A 20,193-nucleotide genomic window follows, 5' to 3' on the forward strand; every position below is an offset into this window, starting at 1 on the left:
AGGCTAAGGTAGTTTTTCTCCAAATGTCTAACTGGAAACTGTTTTCCATGAAGTAGAATCTAGATATTAAATAACAAACTACTGGTTACTTTTTACAAATTAACTGACTTGCTGTCACAACTACAAACAAAGTTAGGATATGCATTTGCTTTCCCACAGGATGCCATTTCAAGACAAGCATTCGCTTCATCACACTTGCAACAACTCAAACTTGTTGCCCTACAGAGCTGATTCTGTATTTTGTTTTCTAAGTAAGCTGAAAATGTTAATTTGATATATTTTGATTTAAATACAGTTGATGCTGATGTTGGGAATGTAGCTCACTTAGTAGAGCATCTGATTTTGAACTCTGATATGGTAGTCTAGAACTACTGTCTCTTAATCCCAGTGTGAAAAGAACTGCAGGAAGGACTGGTCAGACAGATGCTCAAGGTCACCCTCGAATACACTGTCAATTCTATGCCAGCTTGGGGTTGTGAGACCCTGTCTCAAAGTGAAACCAAAACAAAACTAGCTGCTACCAAGCATCTTAACCTTTGTTTTCTATCTGGTAGTTTCTTGGGGTACAGATATTCTGAGGCACTTCTGTTGTGTTTGCTTTGCAGACTAGTCAGACGCAGCTGGGACTTTCACAGAGAGGTTTCTTCGGGTGCTGGTGATGTGCCGCTGCTGTGCTAAGAAGGAGCGTGCAGGAGCGGCCACAGCACTGTCTTTGCAAGCACTAGCACCACTCACCAGCCGAGACTCCATGCCCAGTTTCTGAAACGCCAGGCTCTGAATGAAGAAACAGATAAATAACACGCTAAAATGTAATGTAATTATTACAGCAGTTCTAGCGGGCTAATAGTTTCCTGCTTTGGCTGAGAAAAAAAATGAAGGACTCAAAAGCCAACACTAGGAAAAGGGCACAAAATTCATTGTCTCTCTTTTAACCCACTAACTTTTACATCATTCAAAAAAGCAGCCACAAGCAGCATGCCAGAACTAAGTGTACTTCTAACAAAAGCGTTTATGTGTGTGTTAGAACCATCACTGTCCTACCCAACTCATCATACAGAAGAGCCTAGATGAACACATCTGCAAGGTGCAGGTGGGTGTAAGGCTACCTGAACAAAGGACTCTAGCTTGGTCTACTGACTTTCTGATGAGAGAGGGCATTACTCTTGTAGATATAACACAACTGTATTGTACTGAAATGAAACATATTTCCTTCTATTACTCTGGTCAAGGAAGTGATCAACAGGGCTTAAACTCACTCACCACTGAAAATCAACACACCTTGTTATACCAGGCAGAAACAATGAGTTTTTCCTCATAATCCCTGAATTTTGCTACTTTACATTCACTCTGCAATAGAAAATAATGATTAAGACAATTAAGATACCAATAGTTTCCCCAAATTACTGAAAGCAAAGTAAATTCCATACTATCTCACTCCTGGGAGAAGAGAAAAACATGCATTTATAAGGTACATAAATTACTAAAGGAGTGAATTAGGCAGAACACAACCAGAACATCTTTTGGGAAGGAAAAGAATGTGAATAATCTTCATTTTAGAAATGTTACTCAGAAATAGCCACGTAAACACATATACAACACACCCTTTGTGATCAATTCCTGTGCTAATAATTCTCATGACTTGAGACAAAAGCAACTAGCTGAAATATCAACATGGCGCTGTATCTAAGGAGTCAAAACTAAAGAGAAAAGACACAGCAAACAAACTGCTAAGCTCCTCAGTACAACTTTTCCCATTTCTTCTTGGCAGCATATTTACCAGACTCTCTATGCACCACTGTACAAACTGATGTACTTTGATTATTCTAATCCCAGTCAGTCAGTTCTACAATTCTGATGACACACATAAAAATATACAGGACAGAGAATGCAGGCCCAACACCTGGACAACAGCCCCTGCAACTCAACTTCTCTTTTTCCGATGCACAAGGGATGAGTGACCAAAAATTAAGCACCCATATGCTTTGAGTTAATCAAGGCTTTCCCTTCAGAATCCTCTAGTGAGTGGCACCGCTTTGCCATTGCTGTTTTAGAATATACTTTGAATATGAGCAATGGTGAACACTGGCTTCCTCTGTAAAGTGAATGGTCAACACACATGGAAAACTAAGAATTCAAAATTATCCAGTCAATTCTTGTTTCGGACAAATGTAGACCAAGAATCAGAACGAAAAGATGAAGACTAAGATGGGTTACTAATACAGCTGCAAGTCCAGCCTCTAATTTACAAAATATGTAATGCTGGGCTTCAGAAATGAGACAGACTTCTGCAACCCTAAGATACTTCAACATATATCAAAAAATAAGAAATATAAAACATGTTTCTGCCATGCAATTGCAAGAGTGCTCAAACATGGTGAGAGCTTCTGTTTGGAAATAGAAGCATCATTTTGTAGAAGAAAGTTGGATATTTGAGTTAGAACTTGGAAAAAAATAACACATTTCTTCAGACATGCACTTTCCCTGAGCATTCCATACATATTTTCTGGACAAATGCGGATAGCAGGCACACATCATCCTGGTATATATATTCTGAATTCAGGAAAGAGAATATGTTAAAAGTTTTGAGTGAAAATAATTCCATTACAGCTCACAATGACTTGGTGAGAAATCATACAAGGTAAAGGGTGAGAACAGACTCTTCTACTTATGTGAGAAGAAGCCAATCACAGTTCATGGGGGAGGCCAGAGAACACAGTTCAGCATCCCCTCTAAAGGAGTATGTATCCACTTCAAAACCAGCAGCAACTCTTGAAAATAGTAGTCCTGTAAAACATTTTACCATAGAAACTAGAAAATCAGTTAAGGAATTTTACTTAAAACTGTACAATACCATATCTACCTTTATTTATTAAAATGAAATAAATACTAGTATAAAAATTATATAAGAAAATAAGCTTAGAACCAGTTATGAGGATCACACCATGCTGAACAAAGGTTTTATGAATGGCAATATGACACAGGTTAATTCCCAGGACTCCGTGGAGGGGTGAGGAGCTGAGTGTATGTGGAGGCGTTACCTCTAGAATCTCAATTCTTCTTTCCTTCTCCGCCAGCTGCTTTCTGAGTAACATTATTTCTGCTGATGCTGGATTTAATTTGGGATCTAAAGTTTTTATTACCTATGGAAAGAAAAAAAGTCCATTTTGACTTTATAAGCATCAACAACATAAAAACAAGCTTTATAAAAATTATAACAAATTATTGTTTACAACCAAACCAAATTCCTCTTTTACATCTTCAATGACAGCTACTTAGTCTTTCTCTTACTTAAACTTCGAGCACTGATGTTTGATTGTTTAGCTGTTTAGAATTAGATTTATTACCTTTATTTTGTCTGAGTGTTATTTTTCAAGGTGACCTGGTCATGATCACATAACAACTTAAGTCAGATCGTGCCATACCTCTGCTCAGAAGCCTGTTGTTTTCCACTTTACTCCAAATAAAAGGTAACTCTGAATAAAGGGCTTTCACTACCTTCTTGACCTCATCTCTAGGCATCTGCTTACATATACATATATGCACCTATGTATGCTTTGTGCATACACAGGTGACCAGAAGACGTCATCTGATTCCAAGAACTGGAAGTGCATATGGTTGGAAGCTACCAGAAGGGTGCTGGAAATCAAACCATGTCCTGCAGGCTTATCAACTCTATTTGCTTTTGACTTCTGAAGTATACCTATGTTACATTTTCTTGTCTTCTCCCATGTTTGGTGTTGCTGTATGTGTGAGCTCTGCCACTGCGTTTTGCTGTTTGCAGGCTTGACCTGTTACATATTTCCTCAGCAATTTATATCGTTTCTCCTCATCTAGTACTTTGACAACCTCAAATAAACCTCAGGCTCCAAAGTTGAAACCTGAATGACTATTGCAGAGACCCTCCTACTTATGACTAGATAAGCAACAACTAAGAAAGCAATAAGAACGAAATTCCCAACGTGTGAAGCTTTGAGAATTGGGGTTCAACTTTTGCTACAGCTCATCTTGACATCTTAACTGGTAAATAAATGGAATTTAAATGTTGAAACAAATAACTATATTACCATTATTTTAAAGTTGCGCGGCCATGAAATCTCTTAATTTATTAAATAAAAAAGAATGTATTAACATTCTGAGAAAATATATGAAGATAAAGATTGACTGTGAAAATGTGTTTTAACAGATAACTGAGTTAAAGTATATAATAAGGAAAGAAAGACTTTAGTCTGGTCATCAAGCTAGAGTTTAAGTCTCTGAAGTGTAAAATAAAGCCAACTAGATACATTCTAAGAGATGCCCCCAAAAGTAAATGAGTTTGTTCATTTTGCTAACATTCTAGTAAAATTATCAAAGATTATCCAGTCAAGTCTCCTTGTTCTGGACAAACGCAGACCAAGAATCAGAACGAAAAGATGGAGACTAAGATGGGTTACTAATACAGCTGCAAGTCCAGCCCCTAATTAACAAAATGTGTAATGCTGGGCTTCAGAAATGAGACAGACTTCTGCAACCCTAAGATACTTCAACATATATCAAAAAATAAGAAATATAAAACATGTTTCTGCCATGCAATGCAAGAGTGCTCAAACATGGTGAGAGCTTCTGTTTTGTAAATACAAGCAACATTTTGTAGAAGAAAGTTGGGACATGTGAGTTAGAACTTGAAAAAATAACATATTTCTTCAGACATGCACTTTCCCTGTGCATTCCATACACATTGTTTGGACAAACACTAGCACAAAAGTTTAGGCTCACTGTTCTGAAGTAAAAGACTTCCTATTACAGCAGCCACTTTCAAGCGATGTTCAAGCTGTCCCTAAGGTCATCTTTACCTGACACTGACACTATGTTAGGATGTGAGTGAGTATGCAGGAGTCACACAGAAAATGCCAGAACCTCACAGGCAAGGCAGGGATCAGCAATGTGACTGTTCAACACTGAGCAGCAGTGCGCTCAGGAACTGAGGTCGAGAGCATGGGCACAGGGAGCAGCCGAGCGAGGGCCTCACTCACATTCCTGGCTTTTTCTAAGTACATTTTGTATCTCTCCTCCATGGCTTTCATGTCTTCATCTTTCTTCTGAAGAGCCGCTTCAAGTTCACTGATCTTTTGGGCTATTTGTAAAAATAAAATTAAATCAATCATTACCTATTAAAACACTTGATTTGCACACAAAACATGTATTTATCAAATTTATTTTCTAATGGCTGGTAAGACAGCTTCTACTTATCAAAAACTTGTGAACTACAAGTAATATACCCTCAGTCATTTGCTATAAGCTAGCTACTTCCGTTCTTTTTAGCTAGCATCAGAGACGAAGCATACTGTTCACATGAAAGAAATTAAACACCGCCTGACTTGAAGTTTATTTTAATCTATCCTGAAATCATGGTCTTCCAATTTTGTAGGATTAACTTGACTAGCATATAGAATGTTTGATACTCCTTTATATCAATCAGTTCATCATATTAGATTGGTTTTTGATTTATACCATATGCAAATAAACTGAGCATTAAAAAATAGCATGGTTCTTATGCAATGTGCACAACTACACACTATGTAAAGGCAGATCTATTCTTATCTTCTTCATCAGAAGGGGCAGATCCTGAGAAGGCTGATCCAAATTTTAATGAACACTTACCATTCTGACTTATATCTGGCTGAAGGTCTTCAATGAGCTCCTGTTTCTTCTGTAATTCCTCATGTACTTCTGTTAGTTTTTCCCTGAGTAGTAGAGAGAGCATGGAGCTTGGTGTCAAAAACAGACTTGAGGATGAAAACTGGTCCTCACCACATAAATTTTTGGACTTGGGGTAAGAATCTGCCTGGTCCTTAGTTTGCCACAGGTAAAAAGGGAACATACTTGCCCAACTACATTGCCTGCTGTGAGGGTGTTAATGCAGCTGATACACAGAGCATTCCAAAACTGTTGCCTTTTCCCTGAGCACCTCCACTTTCTATGCAAGAGAAAGGAGTGCTCTATAGATAGAATTAGCAGCCATATAAGCAAGGTGGTAATGTTTGCTTGGTTAAACATGTCGGATGATATTAGCTGCTTAAAACTACAGGCATTGGGCTGGCTGCCAGGCATGAGCAGTTGAACATGCCTTCTTGTTCTTTTAGTAGCAGTGGTGAGTAGTCTGGTAACATCAGGCAGGGCCTAGGCATTCATTCACCAAGTCAGAAAAGAACATGCTCCAGAAACTTCTACAACCCTTCCCCTTTGAAATGAAACATCAGTTTTACTTACATATGAGCTTCCAACTTCTGCTTTAATTTGCTGGACTATAAAATTAAAATAGTTGCTGTTAAGATGACTCACTTGCAAAGGGTAAACTGCACAAACATCTAAGTCTCTGCACCTCTTTTAAAGGTGTATTATGTAAAAATAGTCTTCAAAACATGTACTTGTAACAGCACAGTTTCTAAAACCTAAAATTTTAGGTATAATTTCTTTATCAAAAAGGAAAGGAAACAAGAATGGGTAATGAAGTAAAAAACAGGAACAAGGAAAAATTCTGCACATTTTGAACACAGTAAAAATTAAAGTTGAACTGGAAGAAAAATAGCAAATCCAAGCTGAATGTGATATATTGAGGAGTATCAAACATTTCAGTATCTAGATAACAACTATTGAAAACTACAGATTTTAATAGTTATATTATACAACTACTACTGTAATTGAATGACTTTAATATCAACATTAACATAAGACAACTGGGTTTTCGTCAAAAAGTTTAAAACAGCAAGTTCCCTCTTTTAAAAGTAGCATTAAAGTGTGACAGCAGCTCTGCATCTACTACACACCTGAAAGGTTTAAAAGACACAGCCTGATAATGTGGACATTAATAAATTAGACACTGCATTCCCCTAAGCAGGTGCCATCTTAGTGTTCCCCAGTGAGGCTTAGCGTTATCTGTATTAAAGAGGTACAATACCGTATATATGCGCATATGAGATGCTGCCATGCATGAGATGACTTCTATGTTCCAAGTCCCCAGGGAAGAAAGAGAAAACCATATAAAATATGCAAAAGACAGAAAGGAAATGCAGCCCTTTCAGTTTGACTTTCTATCTCTCCTAACTTTGGAGCTTCCTCCCCACCAGTACTTCTATCAACTGGTATGTGCTAACTCATCCAGATCTATCTAACTTTCCTCTTCATCAACCACTTACATCTCTCTCAAGTCTTTTCTCCCACACATATACAGGTAAAGTATGATAAAACTGCTAGATATGTCAAAATTTATATTGAATCTACCTCTTTTCCAGTTTTCTTATCTTAGCCCACATTATCGGAAAGGCTCCAGGATGGTGTGAGAGGGAAACAACAGAAGAGTGCTGTCTTCAAACGGCCTTAATGGCCTTCACACATGTTATGATTGTTTCAACGACCTAATCACTTGTTGCGTTCTCATTTTCCTATGAGAAAGGTTCTTTCTCTCGTTTTTGCTTTATTTCAGTCCAACCTTGGTGAAATCCCAGCAGATCCATTAGGTCTCAAAGTGTACCACTGTTTTAAGCCAAGACTTAGGATTTAAATATTGATGCTGAGCAGCACAGATAGAAATCATCTTATGATACTAATGAATAATCTATTGTAAGTCAAGTTGACAAGTCAATGCATCTGCTATGCAGATATATACGGTATCTGAAGGCACCCTTAAAGAGAAGGGTAGCATTTCAAATGCAGATGAATTCGAGTACAAGTCGTGGACTTGGTTACTTACACTTTCACCTTCAGACTTAGAGCCCTGTTCTTGTAATGACTTCTGGAGGTCCTCAATTTGCTGCTGTAGTTCTCCAATGCGCTCTTTGCTCAACCTATTGTGACATGAGTTGGTGTTTATCTACTCATATTTACAGTCCAAGAAGTTATGGAGTTATAAAAGTGCATTCATGCATTTGATGGAAATGCCAACAGAAAAGCTGTACATGGTGATTATCTGTGACAAGCACAGCAGCTAGGATAGGATGTGACTCTTCTCTTAAAGCATAAATGTGTACATGCTGAATGTAGTCATATGGTTTTCATTCCTTATCAGTTTGCTAAAAGCTGAAACCTACCATTTACAGGATTAGCAACACAGTAATAGTCAAGTCTCTATTTCCCTCACAGAAAAAAAAGTTCAAGGGTCTGAAACTCTGATGGTTTCTTTTAAGATCTGGCAACAGCTGGATAAGCAAACTGTCCAGCTACAGCTGTCTCTATACTGAGTATCCTATGATGAGCTAAGTTAGAGACACTCAGCAGTCAGATCAACAGATGCTTTTCAATGTGAGTTTATAAGCTAACTAACTTCAGTAAGTTTCTGAACCTCAATCTTGACCTCCATATATTTTATGAAAAAGTATAATCATAGTTACTAACTCCAAGTGAGGATTTAACTGATATGGTGCCCCAAAGTGCTTGTATGTAACCGTTACTTATGAGGGTGGAGAGGTGGCTCAGTAGAATGCTTGCTTGCTTGCTTGCCATGTAGGAACCCTGGGCTTCAGCTTCTAATGTCTGGAGCATAGAAGGAAGGGTATTATGGAAGATTCTGACAGAAAGTTCATAAAAGCCAGGTGTGGGTATTGTTTATGATTTTACAAGTCTTAAGCATTTTAGTAGGGGCTATTGGTGGCTACATTATGTGGATTGTTCCTGTGGCTAGTTGAACAGTCTGACTTTAAGACACTGAAGCAGAAGTGGAACATTGTCTGTGTTTACATATTGCACTGTTCCTCTTCTGTAACAGTTTATAACTAGTATGCCATTGCCGTGCCCAAGATTGTAGAATGACCAAAATTATTAAAATAGAAGTGAATTTTTTGAGAACATTTATCTCACCAATATAAATCTCAGTAAACCATTTTATTCTATTTAAAAATTTAAGTTTTGGTCTGTGTTCGTTTTTGTTTCATATAATATTACTGAAATGGCATGAACTTCAGTGTAAGAATTTTAAAGATTTGACTATACAATCCATGTCCTATCTATACACCCACTGTAGTCGCTGTAAGTTGTAAGGATATTTAGTGAAATTCAGGAATAAGTCGCCTGGCTAACTAGACTATTACATGAACATATCACTCATGTTTTATGACAGTATCACTCGACTAAATTCCTTGACTTCTTTCCTGAATACAAAGGTGTGAAACATGTTTGGTTATGTATTCAGACCGCAGTACTGTATCCCACTTTGAAGTAATGGGGTCACATGTCATCCAAAGACAAGTTACCTTTGCTCAGTTTCCAGCTCATTCATCTTGCGGTGTTTCTGCTCCAGTTGCTCCTGCAGCTGCTCGATGCGTTCATTCTCTGTCCCTTCTTGCTGCAGGCGAAGCATTTTGTTTTCATGCTGGAGTCGAATGAACACCTCTCTAATATTTAAAAGCAATTTTGTTTTTCAGTTGTTAAAAATAAAATCCACTATAATGTATTCAAATTATTGCTACATTTATTTATTTGTATGCCTAAGTACATATATGTGTATATGCATATATGTTCTAGGGTATCCATGTAAAGAAACTTGTGAAGTCAGTTTGCTCCTTCCCCATGTGGGTCCAGAAATACCACAGGAAGACAGGGTTGGCAGCAAGCACATTAATCCACTAAGCTATCTCACTGGGACCACCATATTATTTTAATGGAATTTGTATCTACTCAATAACTCTAATTTTAAAATATGATCAAAACTTCTGAAAGTTTTAAAGAAAAATTATGTGTCCTGCAAGGTCATACCTCAAAAGAAAATTGTTAAAGGTTATGACTATGAGTTAAAACATTAAATAGTTATGCAAGTCCCTAGACAACATGACTTCACTTTTAAATTTTAGCAACTTGGAAAATGTAGTATATATTCTTAAGAAAACTAATATAATCAAAACAACTAAATTAAGAAAAAAAGTTTGCCTAAAACTTTACATATTATGATCATTAGTCTACTGTCTAAGAAAAATCTTTGTGGATATGTATCACATTTTCATGATCCACCTATCAATTAAAGGACATTCTGTGGTTTTCATTTCTTAGCTATTGTGATAGTCCTTTGAACATACGCCAAGAAATGGTTTATTTTTAACTTTATGAAACTATTTGGTTGTAAAGAAAAATGGGACAATAAAATTAGCAGGTAAAGAGTTACAAGGAGAAAAATAGTGAGGTAACTCAGATCAAGAAACACAAATGCTCCATTTCTCTGATTCGTAGTTCCCAGCTCCGACTCTCCAGGAGTGAGCATCAATCTGGAGTAATCACAGAAACCGGGAAAGAAAAGGGACCACGGAAGATACAAACTCTCGAGAGGTGCTATGAAGGAGTAAATGGGAGCACATGGGCCGGGAAGTAAGTTGGGAGGAATAGAACAGCACAGTACTGAGAGTCAGATAAACATACAGGCAGTGAAAGGGAAGGGGATAAATACACTAAGGATATTTTCAGGGGGTAGAATGATTTTATGTTTACTTAGAACTACATATATAACAATGTGCTGTGGGATGGGTAACAGCTGCTACTGGATGTATGGCTTGTGGGTGCAGTAACAACCATTCTAAAATCAGATAGTAACAGTGATGGTCACAATGTGACAGTGACAACTCTGAATGCAGTAAAAAACAGGAAACTGTATTTTTAAGTGGATGAATGATATTTTAATAAAACTAAACAAGGGATAATATGAGTTTTAATAAATAAATCCTGATTCTTGTTAAAGCCAGGGAAATAATTTACAAGTGGATGGGTTAAATGCCTAATTCACTATAAACACAGCCAGTGTGAGGGATGGACGGAGGGTTACCTACATTTACATTTTGCTTACTTTTCCCACTGCCACTGAAAACTTTTCTATTTTACTCACATGGTTTTGAATGTCATACAGTAAAAGTTTTTCAAAATTAAAAAAAATTAAAAATTAGTTTCAATGCAATACAGACTGTCTTAAAAACTAAACTGTTACTGTCAGTTTATAAAATTTAATTTCTGATAGTTTAAATTGCTGGTATAAAAAATAAAGCTGTTTTCAGTTCTATAGTAATAAACTTTTATTAAATAATTAAACTTTTAGTAAAGCTTAAAGATACACAAACATAAAAAAGGACATAGAAAATGAGCTGGCACTTGTACTGTCAGATGTGAATTATCAATTTGTACAAACTTACCTGTATTCCACTGGCATGATCTCGGCAGCAAGATTTTCATAACTTTTTGTAGCAGATGCATCTAAGCAATGAAAATCAATTAGTGTGCATTTTTCAGTATATGTCAGTCATTAGAAAAATGCAGTTAAATCCACCCAACTCACCAGCTTGGTTTAGGTGGTCTTGCTGTGCTTTTGAGCACCGCAGCTCCTCGTTTGTCTCTTTCAGAGTGTCACGCTGTTCTATCAATCGCTAGAAAAGAATTATTTTATCAGCAGTTATGACCCCATAACAAGCAGTAGATAGCAACTCTCTCTGTGTGTGTGTGTGTGTGTGTGTGTGTGTGTGTGTGTGTGTGTGAGTGTATGTGCAGTACAGAAGTTGAGTTCTTTGTGAGTTCATGCAGTTTACTATCAGCAGGGACAGTTGAAGCCAGAGAATAAGAGGGAAACACAAGATTTGAATAAATTGCTAGTTAGTTTGAAGCTAAGCAGGGAATTCAGTGAGAAGCTGAGAGAAGCCAGATTGAATCCCTCAGCACGGACAGGAGTTTGAGCAGGAACAGCTGAGTTAAGCTAGACAGCCAGAAATCGGAAAGGACTAGAAAGGGTGAGCTTATTCAGCAATAAGCGTCTGAGACATCAGCAGTAAGACAATTACATCTGTTGAATCAGTTATTTTTATAGACTTACCTGTAGCTTCTCTATAAAGTTTGTGGCTTTTCCCCACCCTTTATCTCCCCCATCCAATTTCTCGCCCTAACAGTAGATAGGAAAGAAAGAAGAGTAGAGGGGAGGGAGAGAGATGCCTGGATCTAACTTTTTCCCTTTTGTTTCATCTCTGAACATGACTAACAAGCTGCATCCAAATTTCCTGAGCACAAACAACCTCACTTTTGGGGTTCCTGCATTTTATATCCCTCTGAAAAGTCCCCAGAATTCCAAATGTCTCACAGTCACAGAAACTATCTGCAGTGGTAAAATCAAGTCACTGCTAGAGCACAAAGCAAACCATAGTCACCGTGGACAATCTAGAACAGCCCCATATTCCCAAACCCGGGATTAAAACAACAAAAACATATTCTTACGCTATTTTTTGTTTTTAAAGAAACCAAAATTCCAAAATTGTCACTACACTAAACATCCAGAATACATTACAAAATATTTACATAATAAAAGCCAACAACTGAAATAAAACATGGGAAGGATCTTAAGGTCCTTCTATAAGTACTATATAGGCCAACAGCCATAAAGTAAACATATTTGTTCAATGTCCTTATTATGGAAACAAAGGAAAAACTGACATACCATTTCACATTCAGTAGGATAGCTAAGATAAACCAAAACAACAGAGAAATACTGGCAAGAACAAATATTAAATACACTTATTATATCTCACTATGTCACCTTTCTTAGTATGTTCTAGAGAAATGAAAAAACACCCACATGAAAACATGTGAACAAAGCAGCAGCAGTATTTGTAACAGTCTAGAGTGGCCACACACTGATGACTGGACAAATAAAACAGGCTGCATCAGCACAATTCAAGGACAAACAGTACACCTGTCCAGACCAACCTAGGAGAGCCTAAGGCTCGCAGGTGACTTTCCTGGACAGGGGCCATCATTTTGCATGGCTCCGATAGGCAAGAAACTGAACTGCAAGGCCTTCAAAAAACTCAGCTCAGGATTGAATCTTGATATTGTTAGGTCTTTCCTGTCATTATTAAATTAGTCTAATAAGTCCTAGGCATTAGCCCACCCTATTGGGCAGATTTTCTGCAGATAAATGAAGATATACTCTTTTGGAGTAATGCTATGTAGACAAATTAATATAATTCCTAATTATGATTCTATATAATTCCTAAATCTATCAGGAGTAATTTGGAGCCCTCTAAGCTACAATTTGACTTCTGTAAACCTTCATGTTTCAGGGAGTAATTAGATTAGAATAATCAGGCTCAGGACAAATTTATGATCAGGAAAACTTCTAGGCTACCTGTGAAACCATTATCTGGTGACTAAAACTCATTAGACTGAGATGAACAATTTAAGTACAATTGACTGGACTTATCTATACAAAACTTCAAAACTAATAAGACATGGGCAGATCATTTGTCTCTTGACAAAAACATGCTAACTCATGACTTAAGTTTTACATTTTTAATGAACGTGTGGAGTTAGTGACAGATAATGAACGTTCAGTTTGATACCTAATGGAAGTCTTAATGGAAATGCATGTAAACATTCCTGCTGAAACTCCTTATTCGATTTACTGACTTGAATTAATGTCTTCAAACTGCAATGGACCTTTTTTTGGCTACAAAGATGCTTGAAAACCATGTAATCTATTCTCTTGAGAAGATACAAGTAGTAATAACAACAATAAAGAGAGGCTTTTTTTTCTTTCATGAAGACTTATTTAAGTCACCAATAGATAGGAAAAAGCTCTCTTTCACCAATAAAGAAATGAGGGTTTTTTTTTCTCCTTTCTTTCATCAATAAAGAGGATGAGGGTTTTCCCCCTTACTTTCAGCAATAAAAAGAAGTTCTTTATTTCTCTGAACAATAAAAGTTGGAGATTATTTTTCATCCAGAATGAATGAGTTTTTTCTGCATTGGTACTTGTTCAATAAAATTTGCTTTTGCCCCATCCACCAAAAAGTAATTATGTATGTGTGAAATATATATGCATATTTAAGTATAGGTGTGTATATGTAAGTATGCATGAAACTTGTGGAGTTGATAAGACACATGCTTGGGTTACACCAGAATGGGTGTGTGTGTGTGTGTGTGTGTGTGTGTGTGTGTGTGTGAATGTGTGCTTTTCTGTGAACATTGTCTGTTTAAGAGTTTTCTTTCTTTATGCACACATGCATAACAATCTTTTTCTGGCTCTCAATGATCTAACTAACTCAGAACTCCTGATCAGTAAGAGGATTTAGGGAGAAAAGAACAAAAGGCCAGAACAATTGTTGCTTTACTTAATCCACCTCTGCTAAACAATAGCTTTTAATCTTCAGAATCCAGCAGTTTCTGACCAAAGCATAGCTAAGAATTAAGTAAGATTAATATTATTAATCATAAGCAACTCAGTCTCCCAAAGCCAAGTTTTGTTTCCTGAAAATCTCCAATTCTATGCCCGCACCGCTGCCCTCTTGAGAGGACAAATGCAAGGCAGGCTGCAGCATACACCACATAGAACTTGAGCTAAAGTATGAATGACATTGAACAAGATAATCATAAAACCTGTAAGTCATGTCACTGCATGCTCTAGACAAGCCAGGAAAATGCGGAGACAGCACATCTGTACAAACAGCTGCTGAAACTGACAGAATGAATGGGAGTAGTGGCACAGTTCTGTGGATGTATATTAAACTGTGTATGACTTCAATTTTCACCTGCACTGAACTCCATCTAGAATATTAGCAAAGTATAAATAAGAGGATGGCAAGGGTGGTACTTCAGAAATGATTAGATGAGAGCCCTGAACCAATGAATGGGCTAATTAATCCTTGGTAGATTCACAAGATGATGGTATTAGATGGTGAAGAATAAGAAACTTAGTTGGAGGAAACAGATTGCTGGGGCCATTATCATTGGAGACTTAGCACTTGTTCTGGTGCGCCCCCTTTTTCTCTCCTCTCTCTACTACCATCCACCATTGGGCGAAAACTCTATTCCTCTAAAATGTCTCTGCTTTCATAATGTCCAATCCTGCCACAGGCCTGCCAAAAGAAGGAGCCATTATGAACTAAAACTAGAGTAACTGGTAAGCTCAAATACATCTTTGTTGTCTACATATATGCCAGATATTCTGTTAAGCAAATAGCCAAACGGCACCACTGGAACAGCATATTTTTAAAGAAGTACAATACATGGTATGTTTATATATGTTAACAAGCCTCGGAATGGTCCTTGCTTTAAAGGGGCTGGCTGAAAATCACCAGTTAGAAAACAGGCTCTCAGACAATAGACTGAGACTGCTGCTTCAATATCCCTCTGTGGACTGAGTAAAGGGTGTGCAGAAATGGGAATTTCCACTCCATTACGTCACAACTGATTCCTATCACCAGTGTCTTCCCTCTTTCATCACAGGAATCTTAGACTCTCCTGGTTAAGCTTTAGTACGACGCATTTTACTTTGTAGCTATTGTCATTGAGTTTGTTCAGGATTTCTTTGCAATAATCTAACTACTGGTGTATAAAACAGCTTTTAATTTTGTTCTACAACTTTACTAAATTTCTCAACTTTAATACTCCTTTAATAGTCTATGAGTCATTAAATATTGCTGAAATGCGTAACCCACCCAAAATTATTCATATTCAGTGCAAACTCCACAGAAGGAATGATGGTAACATTTTCACACACACACACACACACACACACACACACACACACACACACACACACACACGTGCGTGCGCTCTGGGAAAAAGCTCGAATTTCTATGAAAGCACAAGCGATCCTAAATAGCCACAGCAATCCTGAACCAAGCAAACAATGAGAACATTATGATACTTGATATTAAATCAAACCTCAGAGCCACAGCCACCAGAACCACAGCACTGGAAGAAAGTAGACAAACTGACTGGTGGAATAGAACACAAATGCCATGAATAAACTCAGTTCTTTGTAGTCAACTGATCCTCCATCAAAACAGAAATTTACACATTGAAGAAAAAGAGCCTCTTAATTATTATTGGCAAAAAGAAAAAAAAATCATCCATACTTTTGTGTACTGATAGAGCAACAAAAGACAGATTAAAAACTTAGGACAAGGAACTAGAAAATCATTAGGAAGAAAATATGTTTAGGTGTCAGGTTAGTGGTTAAGGATTAGGTTAAGGATTAATCCAAAACTTAAAAAATAAAAAAGACACATTTCACACCAAACATTTATAGTTACCTCTTTTTCCTTGAGTAAAGTTTCGTGTTTTTCTTCAAGCCTCTTCATTTCAAAGGCTAGTGTATCTGCCCTTTTGGATTCAGAGGAAAGCTTAGTGTGAAGGTCCTGAACCTTTGGGTGGGAAAGAAAGTAAAGGAAAATAGTTCATGATACTCCTAAACTTTCAGAGTTGAATAAATAAGAAGTCCGATTGGAAATAACATTTCTAATATTAATGTCTAATTCTAAATATTTAGAAAAATAGAACATTAAAATAGGAATTACATAAAATTCAACATAATTTTATTTTAATATATTTAACTTATTAATAGCAGTATTAACATATTTAATTAAACAATATTTAAAAGTAGGCTTTATTTTAATATTTCTCTAGGTTGTTTAATAAATGGCACAACAGAGCATTTGAAGGTAGAGCTACATTCTCTACCACTGTCCAGACATTTGCCTAAATAACAAAACACTAACAAACAATAAAAGTTCAACAGGAAAACCTGAGGAGCTCAGAAGGCAGTAAAAAGGTAAAGGACACAGAGACATCAGGCTCTTTAGCCATCCCTTAACCTGTGGCTGTAGAAAGAGGAAACTCACCGGAAGCACACGAAACTACACTCAATGCTTAACTTCTAAATCAGTCTGAAAATGGCAAAAGAAACCACAGCATTGAACGTGTGCTTGCGTCAGCGAGCTACTCAGACGGCTTACCTGGCGCTTATAGGTCTCTAGCTGTGCTCGAGCTGCGTTGGCCTTCTTGAGCTCTTCTTCCAGGCTCACGGTGTTATGCATATACATCATGTTTGTCTCCTGTAAAGATTTCACCTGCTTGCGGAGGTCATTTAGATCTTGTAGCTTCTGACGATATACCTCCACTGTTGACTCCAGCTTATTTGCTTTGTCTGAGGTAGCCCTACAATAATTAAACATGTATGCACACATTTTTTTTCTTCAGCCCTAAACTGAATCTTCTGAACAATAACAAAGACATAGGCTTAAAGCCATTTCAAGTTCATTATTTTTGCTATAAAGCTATCAAATATTAAAATATTTCAAATTTAGTAATTGGCAGACTTTTAGCACAATGTATCAAAATTTTGTATACATGATTAAACAATTCTCAGCTATCTGAAGTTCCCACGAAAACCGGGTACAAAGTTTTTCATGTTCTATATGCTTACAAAGTTGACTCAATTGATAAATGCGTCTGGTGAAGCGCTTTTCTTTGGAACTACATTTACTGGGCAAAAGTGAAAAAAATCTAATCACAAATTAATAGCTGTAATTTCTTTTCAAATGTGCATTTAAAACAGAAAAAAAGTCACATAAAAAAATAACAGAGGCCTAGCAAGATGTTCCAGTGGCTGAAGGTGCTCCCCCTAAGCCTGAGTTAAGTCACAGAACCCACTTGGGGGGAGGAGAGCCAATTCCTACAAGGTGTCCTCCCAAATAGACCATAAACATCCACTAAGCATACATTTTATATCTCACTAACAATCCATCCTAAAAAAATAATAAATTATTACCTTATGCTTAATTTCCCAAAATGTGATAATGTATCATTTACAAAATTCTAAGAAAATATCATTTTGGGTTTATAGATTCTGATCTGAAACTGTCCTATCAAGAACTAAACATTGTATCTTTAAACTGCAGCTCTAATTAATGAGCACAGAAGGTGACCAGAAGTCTCAAATAAAGTGATCACTAATCAATACACAGGGATATTAAGAGCTCTGGTAAGCCTGCAAATCACTTAAGTTATTTAAACAGTAACTTGGAAGTAACACAATGACCCAAACAAGCCGTACCTAAGAACATCTATCTCGTCTTTTAGGGCTCTGGTCTCTTCAGCAAGGCTTGTCAGTTCATCGTTCCTGTGCTGAAATTCAATCAGCTGCTTTTCAAGTTCCTCGCAGTGAACACGGTAATCATCTTTTGCAGCTTCAAGCCTTAAAAGAAGGAAAGCAAATAATATTGAATATAGTTTCCATCCTTTGTCATCAAACTGATATGAAGTTGGTTTGATATAGATAAATCCCACCTTCAGAAGAGGAAAAAAGAAAAGAAAAAGGTAACTCATGGCTGTTAATACTGAAACAATTGGAAGGTAAATGGTGCTCTGGGTTTACATTTTACCTCTGTGTCAGTTCTTAACAAATTTGAATTGGCAGAGATCAAGAAAAATGCATAGATAATAATTATTATTTAAAATGCACAACTTGTACAGAGGTAAATATTAAATCTCAGAAGAATGACAAATTAAGGACAATTAGTCTAAGGCATATTGCTGTGTCAGAAAGAAAGCACTAAAAACATGACATTTACAAGATCCAATAGTCGACTCGGCCAAATCTAGGAGAGCAGAGCATCAAAATTAAGTGAGAGCAACAGGCCAGACTCAGCATCCACCGAACACAAAACAGCAAAACACGCTCCAATTAATTTTGATAGGGAAGAACTGAGACAGAAATAAATTGAGACAATTGATTTTGAAAATCAGATAAGAATACTGTGTCAATGAAAAACTTCCAAATTATCATCCTTATGCTGTGTTTTGCTGTCTTTAGGAAACATGTGCTGAAGCTTAAAGGGGCTAAAGAATCCGCATTTCACTAAAAATTTGAGTACCTACTGGCACAAGGCCCAGGAGTGAACGCATCAGAAACAACTCAAGTTTACTAAAAATAAGAGCTTTGGATGTTTATTTCAAAGAGCAAAATGTTAGAGTGAAAAGCATCTTTTTATCTTAAGATATGCATTCTTTTATTTAGAATTTACTTCTTTTGAGGCACTCTCCCCAAGACCTCAGGACCCCTCCCCTGAACTCTTACTGCCTCTGAGACTACATCTGGCTTATACCTCTGAATACCTTTATTTTGATGTACATATCCTACCTGCTTAACCTGATTGAACCTGTGAGGAAGGCACAACCGACATTTGGTATATTTGTTAGACGTGCGTTATTCGATGTCCTAAATGTGTATGATTCCCAATCATCAGCTTTTTATGTTTATGATGCTTTAGATATTAATTTAATAAAACTCAACTAAAAATACTACCTATAGTTTTCTTCTTGTAATTGTTCTAGTTGTAGCTGTACGTGAAAATACTTCTTTGCAACCATTGTGTTTGGATCCTCAAAAGAGCCGTCCAACTGGTCCAGCTTCTCGTTCATCATCTCATTCTCAGAGACCAGTGAGTTCTTCTCATCCTGAAGTGCAGCTACCTGAGAGACAGACATTAATAGCAAAGCCCACCACCGAGGAGGGAGATCTGTATTCTAACTGACTGAGGAATGAACACTCTGACTGACACGTAAGATTATTTAACGGATTCTTCCAACACTAAGATTCTGATTATAGCAGTTTTAAATCTAACAAGGGAAATCAAATCAATGTTCCTAAATCTAAATTTAGAGTAAAGATACAATTTGAGATCTGAGCTAATTTTTAGAATGTGATTATTTTTTCAACCTAAGCTTTCATTTTAGGATCATAGAAGGAAAATACATATGTATACATATTTGTGCTATATACGCTCACACAAATATACTGTGGATGGGCATTACAGTATGTACAGGTGTTTAGAGGCCACCTTTGTGGAGTCAGTCCCCTCCTACCTTTCCATAGGGTCTAAGGATTGAACTCAGGTCCCCAGGCATTATTGACTAAGTCATCTCTCACAGCTTCTTGATCTTATTCCTTCATGGGCAGCCTTACCACTGTGTTTCCTCAGTGGAGTTCTGAACTAATTCCTGTTTTGGAACCAACTAATACAAGAATCTTACTTTAAAAATGAAAAGGAACTTCGGTTTGCTTTGTAACAGATACAAATGAGGACTATAGATAGGCTAGGAAAGTGACACTAAGAGAACAACATTAAAAGCAACTTTCTGTACTATGTATTCAGCCATATTTGCCACATAGTTCAGTGGCTACCTACCTATTACAAGTTCTAAGTGATTCTGATATCGAAAAGGGTATGACCCTAAAAGTTGTGATGAAAGTATTTATGTAAGGGGTGTAGGAGTTACTCCAATATAAACACTATGGGGTCAAAGAATACAGGTCAAGGACCCCTACTCTGAGCATTTAAGATTTGGGGAAACCTGCATATACATAGTAAGATACTTGACATAATAGTAACACACCACTAGCCCCATGCTTGGGTC

The 20,193-nt window shown here is 36.9% G+C and overlaps 1 protein-coding gene across 1 annotated transcript in view; it reads right to left on the reverse strand.

Moving 5' to 3' along the window:
• Positions 1-314: 314 nt before the first annotated feature.
• Positions 315-20,193, reverse strand: part of HOOK1 (hook microtubule tethering protein 1) — a gene marked incomplete at its 5' end in the record, with an annotated part of 45,421 nt that continues 25,542 nt past the window's right edge. Inside the window, 14 exons of the mRNA XM_080921041.1 lie at positions 315-774; positions 1,279-1,347; positions 3,039-3,140; positions 5,013-5,113; positions 5,641-5,723; positions 6,250-6,284; positions 7,730-7,823; positions 9,225-9,365; positions 11,142-11,202; positions 11,285-11,372; positions 16,029-16,139; positions 16,731-16,932; positions 17,831-17,971; positions 19,082-19,248. Coding sequence (XP_080777167.1) covers positions 607-774; positions 1,279-1,347; positions 3,039-3,140; positions 5,013-5,113; positions 5,641-5,723; positions 6,250-6,284; positions 7,730-7,823; positions 9,225-9,365; positions 11,142-11,202; positions 11,285-11,372; positions 16,029-16,139; positions 16,731-16,932; positions 17,831-17,971; positions 19,082-19,248 — 1,563 coding nt within the window. The 3' untranslated portion in view covers positions 315-606. The remainder of the gene's footprint in view (positions 775-1,278; positions 1,348-3,038; positions 3,141-5,012; positions 5,114-5,640; positions 5,724-6,249; positions 6,285-7,729; positions 7,824-9,224; positions 9,366-11,141; positions 11,203-11,284; positions 11,373-16,028; positions 16,140-16,730; positions 16,933-17,830; positions 17,972-19,081; positions 19,249-20,193) is intronic.

This window comes from Micromys minutus (genome assembly GCF_963924665.1).
Source record: "Micromys minutus genome assembly, chromosome: 9".
NCBI lineage: Eukaryota > Metazoa > Chordata > Mammalia > Rodentia > Muridae > Micromys > Micromys minutus.